Source organism: Sebastes fasciatus, chromosome 22 (assembly GCF_043250625.1).
Source record: "Sebastes fasciatus isolate fSebFas1 chromosome 22, fSebFas1.pri, whole genome shotgun sequence".
In the NCBI taxonomy this organism is placed as follows: domain Eukaryota; kingdom Metazoa; phylum Chordata; class Actinopteri; order Perciformes; family Sebastidae; genus Sebastes; species Sebastes fasciatus.
Window position 1 is genome coordinate 22247100 of NC_133816.1, and position 19782 is coordinate 22266881.

The 19782-nt window shown below is 40.1% G+C and overlaps 1 protein-coding gene across 4 annotated transcripts in view; it reads left to right on the forward strand.

Annotated features, from left to right (window-relative positions):
• The first annotated feature begins 1908 nt into the window (after window positions 1-1908).
• The window catches only part of LOC141760896 (dachshund homolog 2-like), a 99441-nt gene continuing 81567 nt past the window's right edge, over window positions 1909-19782 (forward strand). For 2 of the 4 annotated variants that reach the window (XM_074623996.1, XM_074623997.1), the window contains exon 1: window positions 1909-2751. In XM_074623996.1, the coding sequence (XP_074480097.1) occupies window positions 2126-2751 (626 nt within the window). In that variant the 5' untranslated portion in view covers window positions 1909-2125. The remainder of the gene's footprint in view (window positions 2752-19782) is intronic. The other 2 variants (XM_074623998.1, XM_074623999.1) reach the window with 1 other exon arrangement.

Genomic DNA, 19782 nt, shown 5'->3' on the forward strand with positions numbered 1-19782 from the left:
TTCTTGTAGAAGTTGATTACTTTGCATCGGGGACATGGTAAAAAAACAAAAAACAAGCTCAGTAAAGTAAAAAAAAAGAAGCATTTTTAATGTGTATTATTTTTTGGTTTATGTTGAAGACCTTAAACTATAATTTATGCCATTTGTTATAAATATTTGACACATTTTAAAGAAATTTATTTCAAATTTATATTATTGTTCTTTGCACTCTAATCTGTCTTGTCTTGTTTGTAAAGTGTCCTTGGGTGTCTTGAAAGGTGCTTATAAATATTAAAAATAATATATATATTATTATTATATTATTATATATATCTTTATAATTATTATTATTATTATTATTATTATTATTTAGCTTCACAAATGTGAAGATTTTCAGCTTTTTTTAAAATAATTATAAGGGTTAGGACAGACAAAACAAACAATGTGAAGGTGTCACTTTGGGCTCTGGGACATTTTAGTTTTTTGCAATTTTTTATTAGCAATAATTTTTATTATTTTTATTTAATTTTTTTTGTTTAAAATATTTTTTTTTTGGAATTATGTAATTTTCTTACTAATAAATTTAGATAAAAAAATATTATTAGTTAATAGCTCAACAAACTACTGCTTTTACATTAATGCACGAGGAATAATAATGTAATGATAGAATATAAAATAGTACAACAGTTACAGTTTTAATACTTTATTTTACTGATTATACTGACATACTTTTACTGAAGGAACATTTCCAAAGCAGGACAGGAGTATTTTTAAAGTCTGGTATTAATACTTTGACTGTAGTAAAGGATGTAAATACTTCCTCCATCACTGCACGGCTGTGAGTGAAAGAAGCTCTTAAATAGAACATATTGAGAATATATTTTTACTTTATTTACATGAAGCAACATCAGACATGTTTTTATGCAGCATTTTAATGTTAACAGATTTATACTCTTTCTCTTTTAAACTTTCCCCGTCTCATCGTCTTCTCTCTCTTTCATTCAGTCAGGCTTTCTCAGTGTAATGAGATTACACGGGATTATGAAACCCCGTCTGTCTGTAATCCACACCGCTCAATCCCATTAATTCATTCTCTCTGCTGCTACACCATCATCTCTTTTCTTCTTCCTTTATACTCCTTTAATCCCTCTCTTCTAATTCTTCTTCTTCTTCTGTGATATGAATTATGGCTGTGTGTCATTTAGTTTTTTTTTTCCTTTCTTCTTTCTATTCATCCATCCTAACTAAATTCCTATATCCTTTCTTCTCATTTCCTTCCTTCCTTGCTTCCTTTCCTCACCTCTCCACCTATACACAGTCTTCTGATTAGTTTGCTGTGTCATTTAGTTTTTTTTCTTTCCTTTCTTCTTTCTATTCATCCATCCTAACTAAATTCCTGTATCCTTCTTTCTCATTTCCTTCCTTCCTTCCTTGCTTCCTTCCCTCCTTTCCTCACCTCTCCACCTATACACAGTTTGCTGATCAGAGGTCAGTGAGTGTGTGTGTGTGAACATGAACATGCGTCCATCTCGCCACCAGAGCTCGCATGTGAGCCACTACTGGACACACACGCACACACATGCACGCGCTAACATGCACGTGCACACGCACATAGTGAGGGGTTGAGATGCTCGACCCAACAACAAAAAAAAAAGAATAAAAAAATAAAAACTTCCAGACTCAAGCAGCTCGTGAGAAAGTTTATGAAACAGCAGATCTGACCGATACCCTCCTGCAAGCACACACATACACACACATACACATGCACATCAATGTGTGTGCGTGTGTGTGTGTGTGTGTGTGTGTGTGTGTGATAAAAGTCATTCCCAGCCAATCACACCCTCAGTCCTGCAGGGAGGTCCTCTCTGATTGGCCCAGAGGGCTGTCAGTCACATGAGAGAGAGGGCGGTGCCAGGACTTGGAGAGGCTGACCTGGAGAGTCTGATCCACAGTCGCTTTTACGCACAAGACCGGACAGTCTGCTTTGGCACGCACGGATAACAAGAGAGTGTGTGTTTGTGGATCCGAGTGGAAGAAGAGGAGGAAAAGTGAGAGGAAAACAAGCAGAAAAAGTGTTTTGCACAAGTGGAAAAAGAAAGAAGAAGAAGAAAACTGAAGGAGAGAGTGCACTTTTTCCACCACCTCCATGTCGCTCCCCGGCTCCCCTCCGCTCCTCTCGCCGGGCTCAGGCGCTCCAACTCCGGCCACGCTCTACCGCTCTGCACCGGACGCGCTCCACACCTCCGGCACCTCCAGCCCCGCGCACACCAACACCAACTCCCACTCCCACTCTCTGTCTCCACGGCTCACCAGCAGCATGCTCAGCGCGTTCCTCCCTGGACCCGGACCAGGAGGCGCACTGTCCGGACTGGGTAACGGCGGTGCAGCCCCTCTGGTCTCCGGAGGAGGCGGTGCAGCTCTGGGTGCTCTCGGCTCCCCCGGCATGGTGCACACTTCCTCCGGCTCCACGGTGCTCTGCAGCGAGTGCAAACTAGTGGAGGTGCACGGAGTCAAAGTGGCCAGCTTCAGCGTGGACGGACACGAGCTCATCTGCCTGCCGCAGGTGTTCGACCTGTTCCTGAAGCACCTGGTGGGCGGCCTGCACACCGTCTACACCAAGCTCAAGAGGCTGGACATCGCGCCGGTGGTGTGCACCGTGGAGCAGGTGCGCGTCCTGCGGGGGCTCGGAGCCATCCAGCCGGGCGTCAACCGCTGCAAGCTCATCTCCAGGAAGGACTTCGAGATCCTGTACCAGGACTGCACCAGCGCCAGGTCGGCTTTTAAACACTTTATTATCACTTTTTTATTGTCTGTAACAATTCACTTTAAAGAGTCTGAAACATTCTGAAAGCTGCAGTTAGCTACAATGTTCTCAACAGAATGTATCCGATCGCTGCTCTACGGAGAGGGAGTTTGATAAAATTACAACTTCGAACGCGAAGTTTGTAGCGAAACTTCGCGTTCGATTTTTTGCAACATTCGAGGCTTATTTTCCACCTGTTTTTCCATTGGGTTTGGTAGAGATTTCCACTTTATCTGTGGCTGCAAAATGAGTGTTTTGCAACGTTTGTTCCTCTAATAAAAGAGACTTCACTTGGTCGCTGCTGCTGCAGAGACTAGAGGTGTTTGTAGCGAAACTTCACGTTAGATTTCTGCCATTTTCGAGGCTTATTTTCCCACTTGTTTTCCATTATGTTCTGCAGAGATTTCCACTTTATCATATGGCATCAAATGTAGTTTGTTTGTTTTGTTTTTTCCTGCGATTAAGAGACTTACCTCGCTGCATCTGCAGAGACTTCAGGTGCGTTTGTGACTTCACTTAAGAGTTACGAGTTTTGTCTCTTAACTGCAGGAATATTGGAGGAACAAACAAACTGCATTTGCAGCCACAGATGAAGTGGAAATCTCTACCAAACCTAATGGAAAAAAGGTGGGAAATAAGCCTCGAAAATGGCAGAAATGTAACGCGAAGTTTCTCTACAAATACACCTGAAGTCTCTGCAGATGCAGCGAGTTTTGTCTCTTAACTGCAGGAATATTAGAGGAACAAACGAACTGCATTTGAAGCCACAGATAAAGTGGAAATTTCTGCAGAACCTAATGGAAAAAAGGTGGAAAATAAGCCTTGAAAATGGCAAACACACCTGAAGTCTCTGCATATGTAGTTTGTTTGTTCCTCTAATATTCCTGCAGTTAAGAGACAAAACTCTCTGCCTCTGCAGAGACTTCAGGTGTGTTTGTGACTTCACTTGGCGTTATATTCCAGGCTTATTTTCCATGTTTTTTCTATTAAGTTTGGTTGAGATTTCCACTTCATCTTGTGGCTTCAAATTGACTGTTGTTCAACGTTTGTTCCTCTAATAAAAGAGACTTAACTTGGTCGTTGCTGCTGCAGAGACTTCAGGTGTGTTTTGGGACACTCTGAAACAACTTATATTTGTTTTACTGAATATTTTGCTTGGATGCATTTTCTTTAATATCACTTAAAAGGAAGGCTGTGATGGCAACATTAAGTCATAGTCTTAAAATATCCTCATCCTTGTTGGTAATTTATTTGCTTTTCTGTTAGATTTTTTCTCATGATTGAGTCCCAGTGTGGTTATTAATTTGCCTTTTTTAAAAAACAATATTACAGTATATTCCTGTAGTATTTCTCCTTGGTTTTTGCATTGTGGTGGCATCGGTGATCTCTGCATCTTCATATTCCTGCAGCCCTCCTTTTAGAAAATGGTACCTTTTTAGTAGACATTTATCCTTTTAAATAGAATTATTTGCTGAATGTTCTGTTGTCAGTGTCATCGGTGTTGAAAATGCTGATGTTACTGCATCGACTTTGGTTGATGGAAGTGTGTATTTGCTGCTAAATGAGCAGGTTTTCAGTAGTTTTACTTACTTTAGTTGTGGTAAAGCTTGTCATACTGATAATCCATTACATTATATCTCACCACACAGTGTGTGTGTGTGTGTTTAAGTGTTAATGTGTGTGAGAGAAAGAGCTTCCTGTGAAAAACACTTTATAGAGTGTGTTTTAATGCCTGTTATGTATAACGGTCGTCTACTGTACCTGTCTGTCACCTGCTTGTTTCTGTTTAAACCGACCAAGAGTGTCGTCCCGTGCATCAGTTTTTAGATCTCCACCATTTTGAAACCAGCTCTTAAAAGCACAAACGAGGGCCGAAGCACGTCACGCACACAGACACACACACACACACACACACACACACACACACACACACACACACACATGCACGTGTTTAATTAATAATTTAAGAAATGTTAAAGAGATGAGAGGTATCAACATCTTATCTGAACCACAAAACGTACACTGTACACTCTAATTCTAGATAACAACTCGTTTCTTGTTATCTTTGCAGCAAAAAGGAAAACTTACATTCAGTTTTGTTGCAAACTTTAGCATCAAAATGCTTCTCCAAAAGAAAAAAAGAAATGTCCTTTCAGTTTGGATTGAAATGTCTATTCATTTCCCAAATATTCCAAAAGATTTTCTTCATTTTCCCGATGTAAAAGTGCTCAGATGCAAAGAGCATGTTGCTTAGTTTGAAGTAGTAGCTGAACATGTTTGTGTTTCTGTGCGTAAAAGCAACGAGCACTTAAATCCACTTGGAATTTACGGCGCCGATTTTGGTCGATATTACAGTTAACTTGTGTTTTATTTGTGTTTAAATGTAAGGTGCCCTTTAGGACTTGCTGAGAGAGAAATCAGTGGTGGAAGAAAGACTCAGATCTTTAAGTAAAAGTACAAAAGCATTGACAGCAAAATGCACTTAATGTATTAAACTAAAAGTTCTTGTTGGACCGGATGATCGCTTTCAGTTTTGTTGCAAACTTTAGCATCAAAAACATCCTTTCAGTTTGGATTGAAATGTCCAAAAGACGTCTTCATTTTCCAGATGTGAAAGAGCTCAAATGTAAAGAGAACACTTTGCTTATTTTCACCTGAGAAAGATGAACAGTTGTGTTTTGTCTTTGTTGTCGTTTTAAGAGAAGAGTAGTTTGGTTTCTTTCCTTGGGGGGAAAAAGCTGCACAAAATGAGTAATGTGAAAGTATGGAGGACTTATTTCTTTGAGTGCAGGTCTTTTACAGTTCATAGCTCGGATAACGTACTTCTTGATTTTACATTAACCGGCTTGTCGTCTAAGAAGATGTCCGTTGTTTAGAATATGCAAAATCTCTTTTTGAGATGACTAAAAATCTGTTTGTGTCGGTTGTAAGTTTCCTTATTGTTCTGCTCTAAAGAGAACACATGATTTTACCCATTTGTGCATCAAATCCTGAGGTATTGTCACTGAATTCCAGGAGTATCAAGGGCTTTTTCCAGACAGAAGAAGTCAGGAGTGTCCGACTTGCTGCTTTACATGAATACACTTTAGTTTGTTACAGTTTCTATCCTGGAAAAAACCCATCAACACAACATGTTTAGTGCTCCGACTTATTTCTGGAAACTCCTAGAAAAGTCCTGGAATTTCACATCGTAGGAACGCAAAATTTGTAATATAGAATTGCGATACTTAAAAAATTGCAATACATATAGAATCTGCACTCAAGTATCGTGATAGTATCGAATCAGGAGATACAGTATGTGTATCGTCCGAGCCCTAACATCATCATCTCTGATGTACATCTTGAATAAACGTCCATAAATCGGCATCGAAATCCTTTTAACTGCAGAACTTACTTGAGAATTGTCACGTTTTTAAGTTTTCTTTGAAGTAATCCAGTGATAGTTATCCGTACATGCATGGGTGCATTGCAGACAGGAAGTGCTAATAGATAATTCAGCATACTTTTAATGGTGATAATTTGTTGTGGGCGGACATTTCTGTCAATGTTTGTCTGACGGTAGCCCCCCCACAGTGTCAGGCTTTAGTGAATACACTACTTTAACATGTTCGTTACAGTTTCCATTCTGGAAAAAACACATCAACAAACCAAAGGAGGAGATACATGTTTAGTGCTCCGATTTATTTCTGGAAACTCCTTGAACAGTCCTGGAATTCGCAGTGGGAACACTGTGGATGTCATCGTCGTCGTCGTCGTGAGTGGCGCTTCCAGCCCGGTTATTTTTGTTGTCGTTGAGAGATGAAAGTGATGGATGGCGGTTGTTCAGTGTATCGGCTAATTATTAACAGTGTATTGTGTTGCTGTGGAGTCGCCGGATCGTTGGAGGGTGACCTCTGTGTTTTAGCTGACCACACACACACACACACACACACACATGCACAAGTCTATAGTTTATTAAGCTTGAAATGTTCAGTCACCTCCCTGTTTTCACAGAGCAGGGTCATTTCTTTCGCTATTTTTATCGCCCACTTTCTCCCTCTATCTCGCCCCTATCTGTGTCTTCTCAAGATGTGTATTTCTGTCCCTGGCTAATTGTCTCTTCTTCTTAACCCCCCTGTCCCCGTCCCACCCCCCCTGTCTTTCACCTCTCTCTCCTCTGTCTCTTCATCTCAATCACCCTGTCTTTCTCCCTCACACACACCCAGCGGTACATGTCAGGGGTAATAATGGATCATGTGAATGCGCATGGAACAACACGGCTGGAGAGCTATTGTTGTTGAACGCACAGCGAACACACACTCCTCTCTCTCTCTCTCTCTCTCGCTCTCTCTCCAGTCATATTGGCATTCCTCTAATGCCTCACGCTCTCTCACCCTCCCTCTCGCTCGCTCTCTCTTCACGTTACTCTCTGCTGGGAAAAGAAAGGAAAAATTAAATGCTTAAAAAAATCTCCCACTGGGCTTCTGCATACTTCGTCTTCTCGGTAACCATATGTGTGTGTGTGTGTGCGTGTGTGTGTGTGTTTGTGTGTAAAAGCGACGACCACTTACATCCACTTGTACCTCACGGCGCCGATATGGTTGATATTACAGTTAACTTGTGCTTTTTAAGTTTAAAGTGCTTTTTAAGGTCTGCTCTTTCATTGAGATAGCACAATTTATCTGTTCAAAATGAACCTTAAAGGGAGATTTGTAAAGTATTTAATCCTCTTATCAACATGGGAGTGGGCAAATATGCTGCTTTATGCAAATTATGTATATATTTATTATTGTAAATCAATTAACAACACAAAACAATGACAGATATTGTCCAGAAACCCTCACAGGTACTGCATTTATCATAAAACAATATACTCAAATCACAACATGTCAAACTGCAGCCCAACAGGCAACAACAGCTGTCAGTGTGTCAGTGTGCTGACTTGACTATGACTTGACCCAAACTGCATGTGATTATCATAAAGTGGTCATGTCTGTAAAGGGGAGACTCGTGGGTACTCATAGAACCCATTTACATTCACATATCTTGAGGTCAGAGGTCAAGGGACACCTTTGAAAATGGACATGACAGTTTTTCCTCGCTATTTATTATAATTTTCTATTTTATTTTTATGAAATGTTTATTTATATGTTTATATTTCTTATTTGTTTATATTTATTTATGTCTTATTTTTTATTTTAAAATGTAACATTTATTATGTATTTTTATTTTTGTTTATATTTATTTTTTATTTCAAAATTTAGGATTCATTTTATATTTTTGTTTATTATTTATTTATATTTATTTATTTTATTATTGTTTATTTTAAAATGTATTGTATATTTTTTATTTTCGTTTATATTTCTTATTTATTGATATTTATGTCATTATTTTTTATTTAAAATGTATTGTATATATTTTATTTGTTTAAATTTCTTATTTATATTTATTTTATTATTTTTTATTTAACATTTGATATGTATATTTTGTTTATATTATTTATTTTTTATTTTATGATTTAAAATCTATTGTTTTTATAACATTTTTTGTTCATATTTCTTATTTTATATTTGATAATTTAAGATTTATTATATATTTTTTTATTTTGTTTATATATCTTATTTATTTTAATTTATTATTTATTTTTAATTCAAAGGAGAAAAAAATAAAGCGTTTGTTGTGGTAGTTGACGATTGCATTAAAAAAAGAGGAATATTTAATTATAAAATGTGGTTTATCAAACTCACACTTAATTTTTTTAAAAACTTATTACAGCATAATTATTTTAGGAAATATGCATGACTTTCTCATGTACCCCCCCGCAGTACTCCAACGTACCTCTAGGGGTACTAGTGCCACCATTTGAGAAACACGCTTGAAATAAACATTATTTCCTTGAATACACACGCACACAGGTTTGTCTTAAAAACACCGCTTCCTGCAGATGTGTTTTTTGGGATGAGGAGAGTCGGTTCGGCTTCCTGTGTGTCACCTCCATGGTTTTGTGTGCAAGTGTGTGTGTGTGTGTGTGAATCGATAGTGAGTGACAGGAGGGAGGGCTGCTGATGTCGAGAGTGTTATTCTGGGCTCTCCTTATCACGGCAGGCTGTTGGAGCCCACGCACACACACACACACACACACACACACACACCGATGATGGAGGTCGTATTGTTTGTGACACACGGGGAGCAAAGTCGTTTTATTTTGGCGAAGCACTGCGGCTACACACACACACACACACACACACACACACACACACACACACACTGGCAGAATAACATCCACACACACTCAGCATGAACTCCTTTCATCAATTTGGTGTTTTTCATTCTTTTACATGGAGCATTAAGTTCTTTTAATGGAGCACAGTGGTTTGTAAAACACACACACACACACACACACTCGGTCAGTTGTTTTGCCTCCTGGCTGAGGTATGTGTGTGTGTGTGTGTGAGTGTGTGTGTGATTGTCTAGCATGCACAAACAGAGCTATCAGTTGTCACACTGGGTCGGGTTACATCTGTGTGTGTGTTCGTCTGCGGTAGTGTTCACATTCGCCTGTTTGTGTGCTGATATTTGTGTGTATTGTTTGTGTTTGTTTTGCTGGTTGTCGTGTGTGTGTGTGTGTGTGTGTGTCTGGTTTCAGTGCTGCTTTGTGCTGTTGGTTAATTGATAAAGGTTAAAGCGTTGGCCGGCGGGGATGCTGAGGTCACCTCGCTGCAGCGTGAACGTTTTAAGAGCGTCCACACACAGTTTATCAGCCGTCATTGATCAGCGATTAGATGATGAAATGACCTCTATCGGCTGGTTTACGTACCCGGCTATAAGGTGTCATGTTAGTCGATATATCACGATATGAATGAAGTCAATATTTCTGCTGAGCTTTAAGGCTTTAATTTACCTTGTAGGTAGATTCAGAACGTGAAACATGACGAGAGATGTGGGATGCAAACAGAAAACTTGTTTAAATTAGGGCTGCGAAATTCTGCTACCAATATCCGATATTTTGTTTATTTTGCTTTTATTCATTTCCCCTTTTTGTGCCAGAGAAAACAAACCTCTTCATTATGAAACAAATATCTGAGCTGTTTTAAAGTCAGTGGTTTTGAATAAGCACAAATTCAATCAAACAATCTTTTAATAAAACCGAAAATGATACTTTCTTTTTAAATAACCGCTTTTAAAACCTTTTCAGCTGCTATACGACTACCTGCTCAATGAGAAGAATGTTTCGGTATTTACACAGCACCACAAAAATAATTAGTTCTGTGAAACATAAATGTAATGTAAATGTATAAGCCATTAGAAACATAAGCAGTTAACCAAATATTAACGGCCGCCTAAGTATATGAGGCGACACATTTTAGTATTTTTAATTTTTTTTAATCCGTCCGAGAGAGCGACGCCTTCCGCGATCGGTTAACTAGTGGACTAGTAACGACAGAACGCCGCCGGGGAGCGGGCGAACAGCTCCGGCTTCACTCTGCTCAAATGGGGACTGGATTCCAGTATGGGGGGACGGACTGCTGCACGCCATGGACGATGTTCCCGCTTTAACCTACTGGTTGCTGCGGGTCGCTCGTTGGACTAACGGGCTTCTAGTGACACATAAACACGAAGTTCTTTAATCCAGACCAAAGTGATTGTTTTCAAGAAATCTTGGAGATTATTGAACTTAATTTTTTGTTTAAGAAAACAATCTTATTTTCCGATAGGCTGATGGCAGTCAACAAGACGAATATCGTCTGGATACCGATGTCTGGCCGATAAATCGGTGCATCTCTACTATCTAGGATGCAAATAGCTGGATCGGGTATCGGTGACAATGGGGCCGATCTACTCAGTTCAATTCTATATTTATATACTATATACATTATATACTGACATTTTAATTCTTGTTCAAGTTTTGAGCGATTTGTTGCTGCGTTAAAAAGGTTTACACTAATTTTGAAGATTTTTTTACCAAGTTTCTGGTGTACGATTTATTATTTTTTTAATAAAAAACAATACAGTAAATGTAAATCTATGTATTTGTTTGTCACATTTAGTTTGTAAAGTTAGGAAAACAATGTTTAAATCAAGCCTGATGTTTCTTTACACATAACAGAATGATCAGTCACTTCCACACAGCGAGGCATACAGCTTATTAAACACTGGTATTGTATCGGTACTCAGTATCGGCTGATAACCAAAGCCCAGGTATCGCTATCGGGACTGAAAAAGTCAGATCGGTGCATCCCTACTACTACCAGGTATAACTTAACATGTGATTTAATAATAAAAAGTTTGTTTTGTACTTTTATTTTACTTTAACTTGAACCACAGAAACTACTCGGAGGGTGTGCATTATTTTTAGATAACGGCTGTTTCTGCACCGTATGCTCCAGCTTCTTCTTCTGCTACTTGTTTGGAGTTATTATTGTATATTTGACAAAAGTTGCCATTTAAAACTTGCAAAATATGAATACTTCTACTTTGCCGGCTGGGATAATGCGCTCCAGCCTGTGCAGTTATGGACAATAACAGCACATCTCATCATGGGTTATTATCACCAACACTTTTTATTACATTGTCTATCCAGCAACTTGGTGGCTGTGAGCTGTGTGTGTGTCTCAGGGGCAGAGGAGGTGGTTTCATGCTTCACTTACCGACCGACCAACCAGCCGGGGCGAGAGACATAGAGGGAGGGATGCTCTCTCTCTCTCTCTCTCCGTCTCTCTGTTTTCATCCGGAAAACAGAGAGAGACGGAGAGAGAGAGAGAGAGGGAGGGAGGTGAAGATCAAAGTAAGAAATATGACCCTCTGTCACCACGGAGAAGAACTGATCCTCTCCCCCTGAGTGTGTGTGTGTGTGTGTGGTGTGTGGTGTGTGTGTGTGTGTGTGTGTGTGCAGACTGAACAAAACAGCGAGAGGGGAGAGGCAGGTCAACGTGTGTGTGTGTATGTGTGTGTATGTGTGTGTGTGTGTGTGTGTTGGGAAATAGATAATGTTTCACAAAGGCTGTTTCAGTCTCCAACTTCAAAAGGAGGTGGGCGAGAGACATTAACAACAATAGAGTAGGAAGAGAGAGAGAGAGAGACTTGTAGTTTAGGTGTATAAAGTATTCAGATACTTCAGTTAACGAACTAATAGACCCGGTGGCGTTTTGCCACAGCCATCCAGACGAGTTAGCGAGCTTTAAACGCTTTAATTAAAACTGTTACCAGCGTCAAAATGTCTGGTTGTCGCGTGTTTGGTTGTCGGAATCGATATTCCAACATCAGACATCGAAGTGTTTCGGTTTAAAGAGTTGACTGGTGATTTTCAGACAAATGCATCCGTGGTTGCTCGTAACAACTTGCGTAAATTACGTCTGCGCGATTTTGCAAAAAATATCGAATTGCTAAACTATTTTGAGTGCTAATTTTTACATCATTAATTTTCATTTTCATTAAAAAAAAAACATATTAAAATGATAATGGTGTGACTTTTGTGGGGATCATAACACGGTCACTCGTTAAACCGAAACACCGGCAGCGCCTCAAGCTATTAAACATGTTGACTACCGCTAGACTGAGGACGGGATTAAATATGCCCCGTGTCTGTCATGGTATTTGACGTTCTGTACACGACCACAGATAACGTAGCTGTAAGTATCTAGTGACGTGTAGTATGCTCGTTATTTATCGCTGGTGTAACGTTTATATATAATTTGTGTGCAAAAATTGTGGATTTTGGCAGTCACCATGTTGTTTTTCTGAGGTCGCCTTCTTGGTTTTTGGCCGTGGCCATCATATTTTTTTTGGGCGTTGCTATGTTGGTTATTTGGCCGTCGCCATCATGTCCTTTTGGCCGTCGCTACATTGGTTATTTGGCGGTCTCCAAGTTGGTTATTTAGCCGTCGTCATGTTGGTTGTTTGGCCGTTGCTGGCTGTTAGAAAGAATGACAGTTTAAGGTAATTCAGCTTCGGCTTCACTTCTCAGACCTCTCAGAGGTCGCCCGGCGGAAACAACCATTTTTGCATTTAGCTTTCTTAGTGTGGACGTAGCTCAGGTGACAGAGAGAGAGAGAGAGGGATGGAGGGATGATGGAGGAGGTGAGGGAGGAGGTGTTGTCTGCAACAAGATTATTTGATGCCTGTGAACACACACACTTAAACACACACACACAGTCTCTTAGGTGCACTTAGCAGATTGGTTTAGAAATCGCATTAGGGAATGTCACAACAGCTTTTCCTCTCGTTCACCAGGTAATCTCTCCATCCTCCTCCTCCCTCTCTCATATCTCTTTACTCTGCTCCTCCTTTTCTTTTATATCTCTTCCTCCCTGACTTCTCTTTACACTTTCTTCTTCTTCCTCTTCTTCCATTTATCTGTTCATCCCTCTTTCTTTATCTCTCCACTTTCTTTGCTCTCGTTTTCACCATCCTCTTTCTGTTTTATTTTTCTCTGCTACTCCCTCTCCTCTTCCATATTCCTGCCATCTCCTTTTCCTTTCATTAGTCTCTGCCACTTCTTCTCCTCCTTTTTCCATCTTTTTTCTTCCATCTTTTGATCCATCTCTTTATCCTCTTCTCCCTTGTTTCCTAACCTCTTCCCCTCGTCTCCTTCTATTCTCATCTCTTCTCTTCTATCTTTTGGTCATCCTTTATTGCTCTCCTCATTCACCAGCCTCCCTTTTCCTCCTCCTCCTTTCTCTCCTTCCATCTTTTGGTCCACCTGTTTATCTCCTTCTCCCTTGTTTCCCCCCCTCTCTCCTCTTCATTTTCTTTTTTCCTCCTCCCTCTTTCTTCCCTCCTCTTCCATATTTTGGTTCCTCTCATCTCCTTGTTTGCTTTCCTTTCTTGTCATCTCCTCTCTCAATTCCTCTTTCTTCTTTTCCATCGTTTGGTCCATTTGTTCTTCCTCTCCTCTCCTCCTTTTCCCGTTTTTTCCTTCTTTTGTCAACTCCTCCCTTGTTTCCTCCCGTCTTTCCCTCTTCTTTCTTCCTCGTACTCCTTTCTTCTCTTCCATATTTTGGTCCCTCTCATCTCCTTGTTTGCTTTCCTTTTCTTGTCATCCCCTCTCTTGTTTCCTCCCCTCTTTCTCCTCATCCTTTCTTCCGTTGTTTTCCATCTTTTGGTCCATTTGTTCTTCCTCTTCTCTCGTCTCCTCTCTTCTAACTTCTTCTCACCTCTTCTTGTTTACCAGGCAAAGTTTCCTCCTCTTCCTCCTCCTTTTGCTCCAGATCTGTTCATCTTTCCCTTTCATCTCCTTGTTTCCTTTCCTTACTTTTCTTCTCCTCCTGTTTCATTTCCTCTCCTCTTTTCCTTCCTTCTTTCTTCATCTCTCCTTTGGTCTCTCTCATTTCCTTGATTCCTTCCCTTTCTCTTCCTCTCCTCCCTTGTCCCCCTCTTCTCCTCTTTTTCTCACCTCTCCCATTTCTTTGCTCTTCTTCTTACCAACCTTTTTTTTCTTTCTTCCCTCCTCTTCCATCTTTTAGTTCATTTGGTCCTCCTCTCCTCTCCTCTCCTCTCCTCTCCTCTCCTCTCCTCTCCTCTCCTCTCCTCTCCTCTCCTCTCCTCTCCTCTCCTCTCCTCTCCTCTCGTCTTCTTGTTTACCTGTTTTCTTTTCTTTCTTTCCTCTTCTTCCTTTCGGTCCAGATCTGTTCATCTTTCCCGCTCATCTCCTTGTTTCCTTCTTGTTTCCGTTCCTACTCTTCCACATGTTGGTCCATCTCTCCTCGTCTTCTGTCCTCGTCTCCTGTCCTCTCCTGTTCTTCTCCTCCTCCTCCTCCTCCCTCACACCCTTCTTTCATTCAATCTCCTTGTCATTTACCCTCGCCCCCTCTCTCTCCTCTCCTCTCCTCTCCTCTCTTCTTCCACCTGGTCTTATCCCTCTATTTATTGTGACAGCTTGTCAGAGGTGTGTATATATATGTGTGTATATATGTATGTGAAAAAAGAGTAGCAACCGACAGATTTACAGTTTATAGCGAGCGCCCTCCGCACACCGCTATATCAAAGAGAGAGGAAGAGGAGGAGGAGGAGGAGGTCAGAGGCGAAGGAGGAGATGAAAGGAGAACAGAGAGGAGGAGCTGAGAGGGTAAAGAGAGGGCAGCAGGGGGATGACAGCTGATCCGTGTGTTTCCCACAGACAACATGTTATTAATAAAAACAGGGGAGAAAAATGTAATTATCAGCCGTTTTTAAGACGAACAGACGAGTGTGTGTGCAACAATAATTATAGCTGAAATCAATTAAAAACATGACAAGAGCATGTGTGTGTGTGTGTGTGTGTGTGTGTGCGCGTCGCCCACCAGCGTCCTCGTCATGCAGAAACTTCAGCAGACAGCGTGTTATTAACAAAAACTTTAACTTGGTGTAATTTGTAATTAGCAGTGTGAAAACATGTCATGTGTGTGTTTGTGTGTGTGTTTTCTTAAAAACTTAAAACTCCTTTTTTTTTTGTTGCTATTATTGCAAATTTTTTGGGGGCTTTTGTGTGTTAAGTTTTTATTGCCGTGTGTGTGTGTGTGTGTGTGTGTGTGCTCGTCACAACCGCCACCGCCACCGCCACCGCCACCCTGCGTCTCCTTCCCAGACAGCGTGTTATTAATGAAAACGTATAATAATCCATTTAAAAACATGTCATCATGATTAGAATAATAACAGTGGTTAAACTGACTGAGACGTTTACGGAGGAAGAAGTTCTCATCATCATCATCATCATCATCATCATCTACCGGCGTGGGAGTGTGTGTGTGTGTGTGAGCAAACAAACATGTGAGCGCTTCAGTCGAGTGGCAACTTCCTCCAAACTGGGTTTGTTTCCTCTATTGTTGACGTATAAAAAAAAAAGAAGACACTGGACAAGAAAATGGATTTACAAGAAACGCTGTTCACAAAATAAAATGAGGAATCTGACAAGTTGTCTTCATGAAGGGGACGGAGCTTTTACCTGAAGTTTAATAGATTTAAACTCTCTAAACGTCTTCTCCTTTTTGTTAACAGACGACTTCGAAGTGAACGCCGGCTCTTTCTGCTCACAAACTTTGTCATTTTTACAGCTAAACCGTGCACTACAAGACGATTCTGAAAACATCTGAGAAGAGAAATAGGCATTAACGTAACATAATATTGATTCATATTCGATCAGCGCGGCCTAGTTTGACCGTTTGGTTGGAGTTCGCGAGTGATTGACAGCTGCTCAGAGATGTTTTCCTCCAGTCTGTGAAATCTTGCAGATGCCGTTAGGAGCACTGGAGGACACAGAGGCACAGTACTTACATTTGGGTATACCGAGTACCGATACGAGTACTCCTCTGTGCCAAAAGACCCTCGTTAACAGCTAGCTGGAGGGTGTGAGCGACACACGGCAGGCTGGGGAGTCCTGCATACGAGGCGGTGCGCCGCGACCGGCTCTAGGTCGGCTCGGAGAGACTCGGGGCGAAGGTGGCTCGCGGCCGGAGCTTTACAGCGCTCCCCGCCCGGACCTCGCTGCACCGTGGACAAAAGGGCTTGCAGCGCCATCTCTCCCCGCCGGGACGGCCCCCTGCTCCCGGTGCGACTGTCGACTGGGGCGGACTGTCCTCAGTGCGCCCCAACCACGTCGTGCCGCCAGATCGGGTCTCGGCCCACGTAAAAGGCGCCAGGGGTCTGCAGCGATGTCTGCAACCCACCCGACCCGTCTTGAAACACGGACCAAGGAGTCTAACGCACGCGCGAGTCAGAGGGTGCAAGCAAAACCCCGTGGCGCAATGAAAGTGTGGGCCGGCGCGCGCCGTCTGAGGCGGGATCCCGGCCCAGCGGCAGTAAAATTAGAGGTTTTCTAAAGGGAGTCTGGTGCTCGGAAACACTACCGCTTTTGTCCACAGGGACCGCCAAAATCAACCCAGAATTAAAGTTCCTCTTTGTAACTTTAAAGTTGTGGCGTTAGTACTTTTACCACCACCATAGTGCAGCTTTAAAACAATAAACCTACTAGCACCTGCATATCAGCATATAAAAGATTTTGTTTGTTTTTTTAACCACTAAACGCGTCTGTTGTTTCTTCAGTTCGCAGCTTCTTCAGCAGCAGGGAGACTTCCTCATGTTGAATATCTGAAAACATTGTTTTTGCGGCTATGAGCTTGTCATTCAGTAGCAGCGCGGTGTGTAAATGTGTTTGCATGTTAACTCGTGTATATGTGATAGCCTACTGCATGCTTTGTGTTGGTGTGTGTGTGTGTGTGTGTGTGTGTGTGTGTGTGCGTGTGTTGTGTGTGTTCAGGCAGACATGCTGTCGTTTTGATAGCTTGTCATTGAAGCGATCCGGTCCACTGTAATTTTCTACTCAAAGGAAACAATGCAACAATACATGCTTCGCTGTCAAAAAAAGAAAACCCTCCACGCTCTGTTTGTGTGTGTGTGTGTGTGTGTGTGTGTGGTGGGTGTTCATGCTCTCGTCCTCACTGTAACTGTTGAATCTTAGTTTTCATCTTTCTTTTCTCCCACTTTCTTCTATTTCTGTTTTCTCTCTTTTCCTCCCTTGTATCTATTTTTTCCGTTCACCTCTCTGTGTTTGACGTATTGGTGTCACTAATAAATCATCGCGGTCCACCTTTAAAAGAGAGAGAAGGATGGATGTTGTTTAGCATCTCATCAAAGTCACAAGGTGTTTTCCTCAAAAAGGTGCAGACTGTTGTTGGATTTTAAGATTCCCAGCAGGAAGTCTTGTTTTACTTTTCTTCCTTTTTAAACTTTTTGTTCATTCAGAAGATCCTTAATCTCTGAAATCCCTCATGAATGAGCAGGTAATTCTTAATATCACATCTTCTATACAGAACTGCATTAGAAAAATAACATATTTAAGAACTTGAAGCAAAAGTAGAGGCTTGAACGTTAAAGAATCCACAAGAAATGACAATAAGAAGTTATAATATTAGGTACAACTTTATAATAATCATCATTTATAAATGTTTAATTGATAGTTAATTGAAGGTAATAGTTATTTTACTGTTAAAAAACAACAAAGTGATAATTTATAATGTTACTATTTATTAGTAATGCTTTAATTTATGTTTTTCCAACAGTTTATTGTTGCACACATTATAACATTTTATATGTACTATATATGTATATAAGTATTTATTAATGATTAAGATATTTTTTGTAAACTTAAAAGACTTTTTTGTAAGTTTAAAACATCTATAAACATTACATAGATAGATATTTATAACACATTGTTAAATGGTTAATAAATACTTTGTGATTCATCTATAAACAATATTTAGATATATAGTTAATACTTTGTTAATGGTTAATAATTGGTTTCTGGTCCATCTATGTAATTTTTAAAGATGTTTTTACAAACAATAACTTAAAGGTTTAAAATAATTTGGTAATCATTAACACATACTTAATTTAATATACAAAATGTAATAGTATAAAGTAATTATTTCCTTTCATATTACACAAACTAATAATACAATAACAGAATTTATTTAATAATTACTAAACATTGATTATCATTTAATTGTTAACAGTAAAATAACTAAGTTTAATTAACTATAAATATACCATTCATAAATGATGTTGTTATAAAGTGTTGTGCTGGTGAATTTGCAGGATATGGTTTAAACTCCAGAAAATGTAAAATGCAGAATATAAAACACAAAATAGGTAGAAAAAAGAAGCTGTTACTTTCAACACGACATCAGCCTCCGGTCCTCGTCCACTACATGAATGTGGTTTGAAGTCTAAATACATGTGAAAACCACGTGAATAGCCTGCAGGATTATAATAACGTAAAGCGAGATTAAACCGCAGCTGAAACGCCAGTAAAAATCACATACTGCAACCTGACATAAAAGCACAGTCAAACCCAATAAAACCACACACTGTAACATGAAAGCACAGTGACACATAAAGACCACTCATTAACTGAGATTTTAATTATGACGGCGGCCAGTTTATTCCCATAAAAGTCTGGTTTAGTAAATATGTTTATAGGCCTAAACGGTCTACTTAACTGCTGGTTTAACCAGAATAGTTCTGCTTTCTTACACAAGACTTTTTTATCTATTCAATTAAAATAAATATGTTTTATATCAGTTTTCTCACAGGTAGTTAGGATAGCACACAGACTGCTATAACTGTTGGATTTAATAACTTGAATTAGTTGTAATTCTACAATGATTAATCTACATTCCAAATAATTACAACTTTGTAAGAGTTGGCGTCATTCTGTTTCAGAGCAGATGTGTGTTAATGCAAAATGCCATTCATTTATACACAAAGTTTAAATTCTAAAATGATGATTCAAAGATCAAATGTATAAAAGTTTATTAAGCCGTTTAGCAAGTAAAACATGATGTGCCGTTTCCCAGCAGATGGTAGGAAAGGGACTGTTTGTAACTTTAAACACACTGCGCTCATTCTCGCTCCACCTCTCACGTGCATGCTGCTCACTCCACACTGCAGAAGAGTTAGTTTAGCTCTGAGAATATCTAGTGGATGTACAGTGGACGTTTGTGCAGAAATAACTGCTGCAGCTCCTCCAGACCAACAGAGGTTTCCCGTGTCTTGTGAAGTGAGAAACGCGGTCTGGAGGCTGAGGCAGGAAAAGCCAACACTAGGATCAGCATTGATTCATGGAGAGACCTTCGTCTGGTCAGCTAACATTACTGCCAAGCAGCTGAAATATAGAGTGATATTGTGCTTTTAGCTGACGTGTGTCTCCTCACTGTGTTGAGCGATGCTCCTTCATGTCTATGTAGAGCGAGCACAAGCGCGAGCAACAGGACGCTGACTTTAGTTGACTTAACGGCCCCAGGTGTCACCGTTAACAAGCATTTCTGATTCTTTCAAACAGTCCCTTTAAAACACAAATCATTGATTTGGGTTAATGACTGAAATTGAATCAAATTAATTCAGCCATTCATCTCATTAAAGAACTCATTTCAAATAATCAAATTAACAAACTAATTCCGAATCAGAAACTATTAACATGTTTCTTCAGAAGCTTTTAGAAGTTAAGCTAGCGGGCTCAGAAACTGCTCCGAAACCACCACACAGACTGA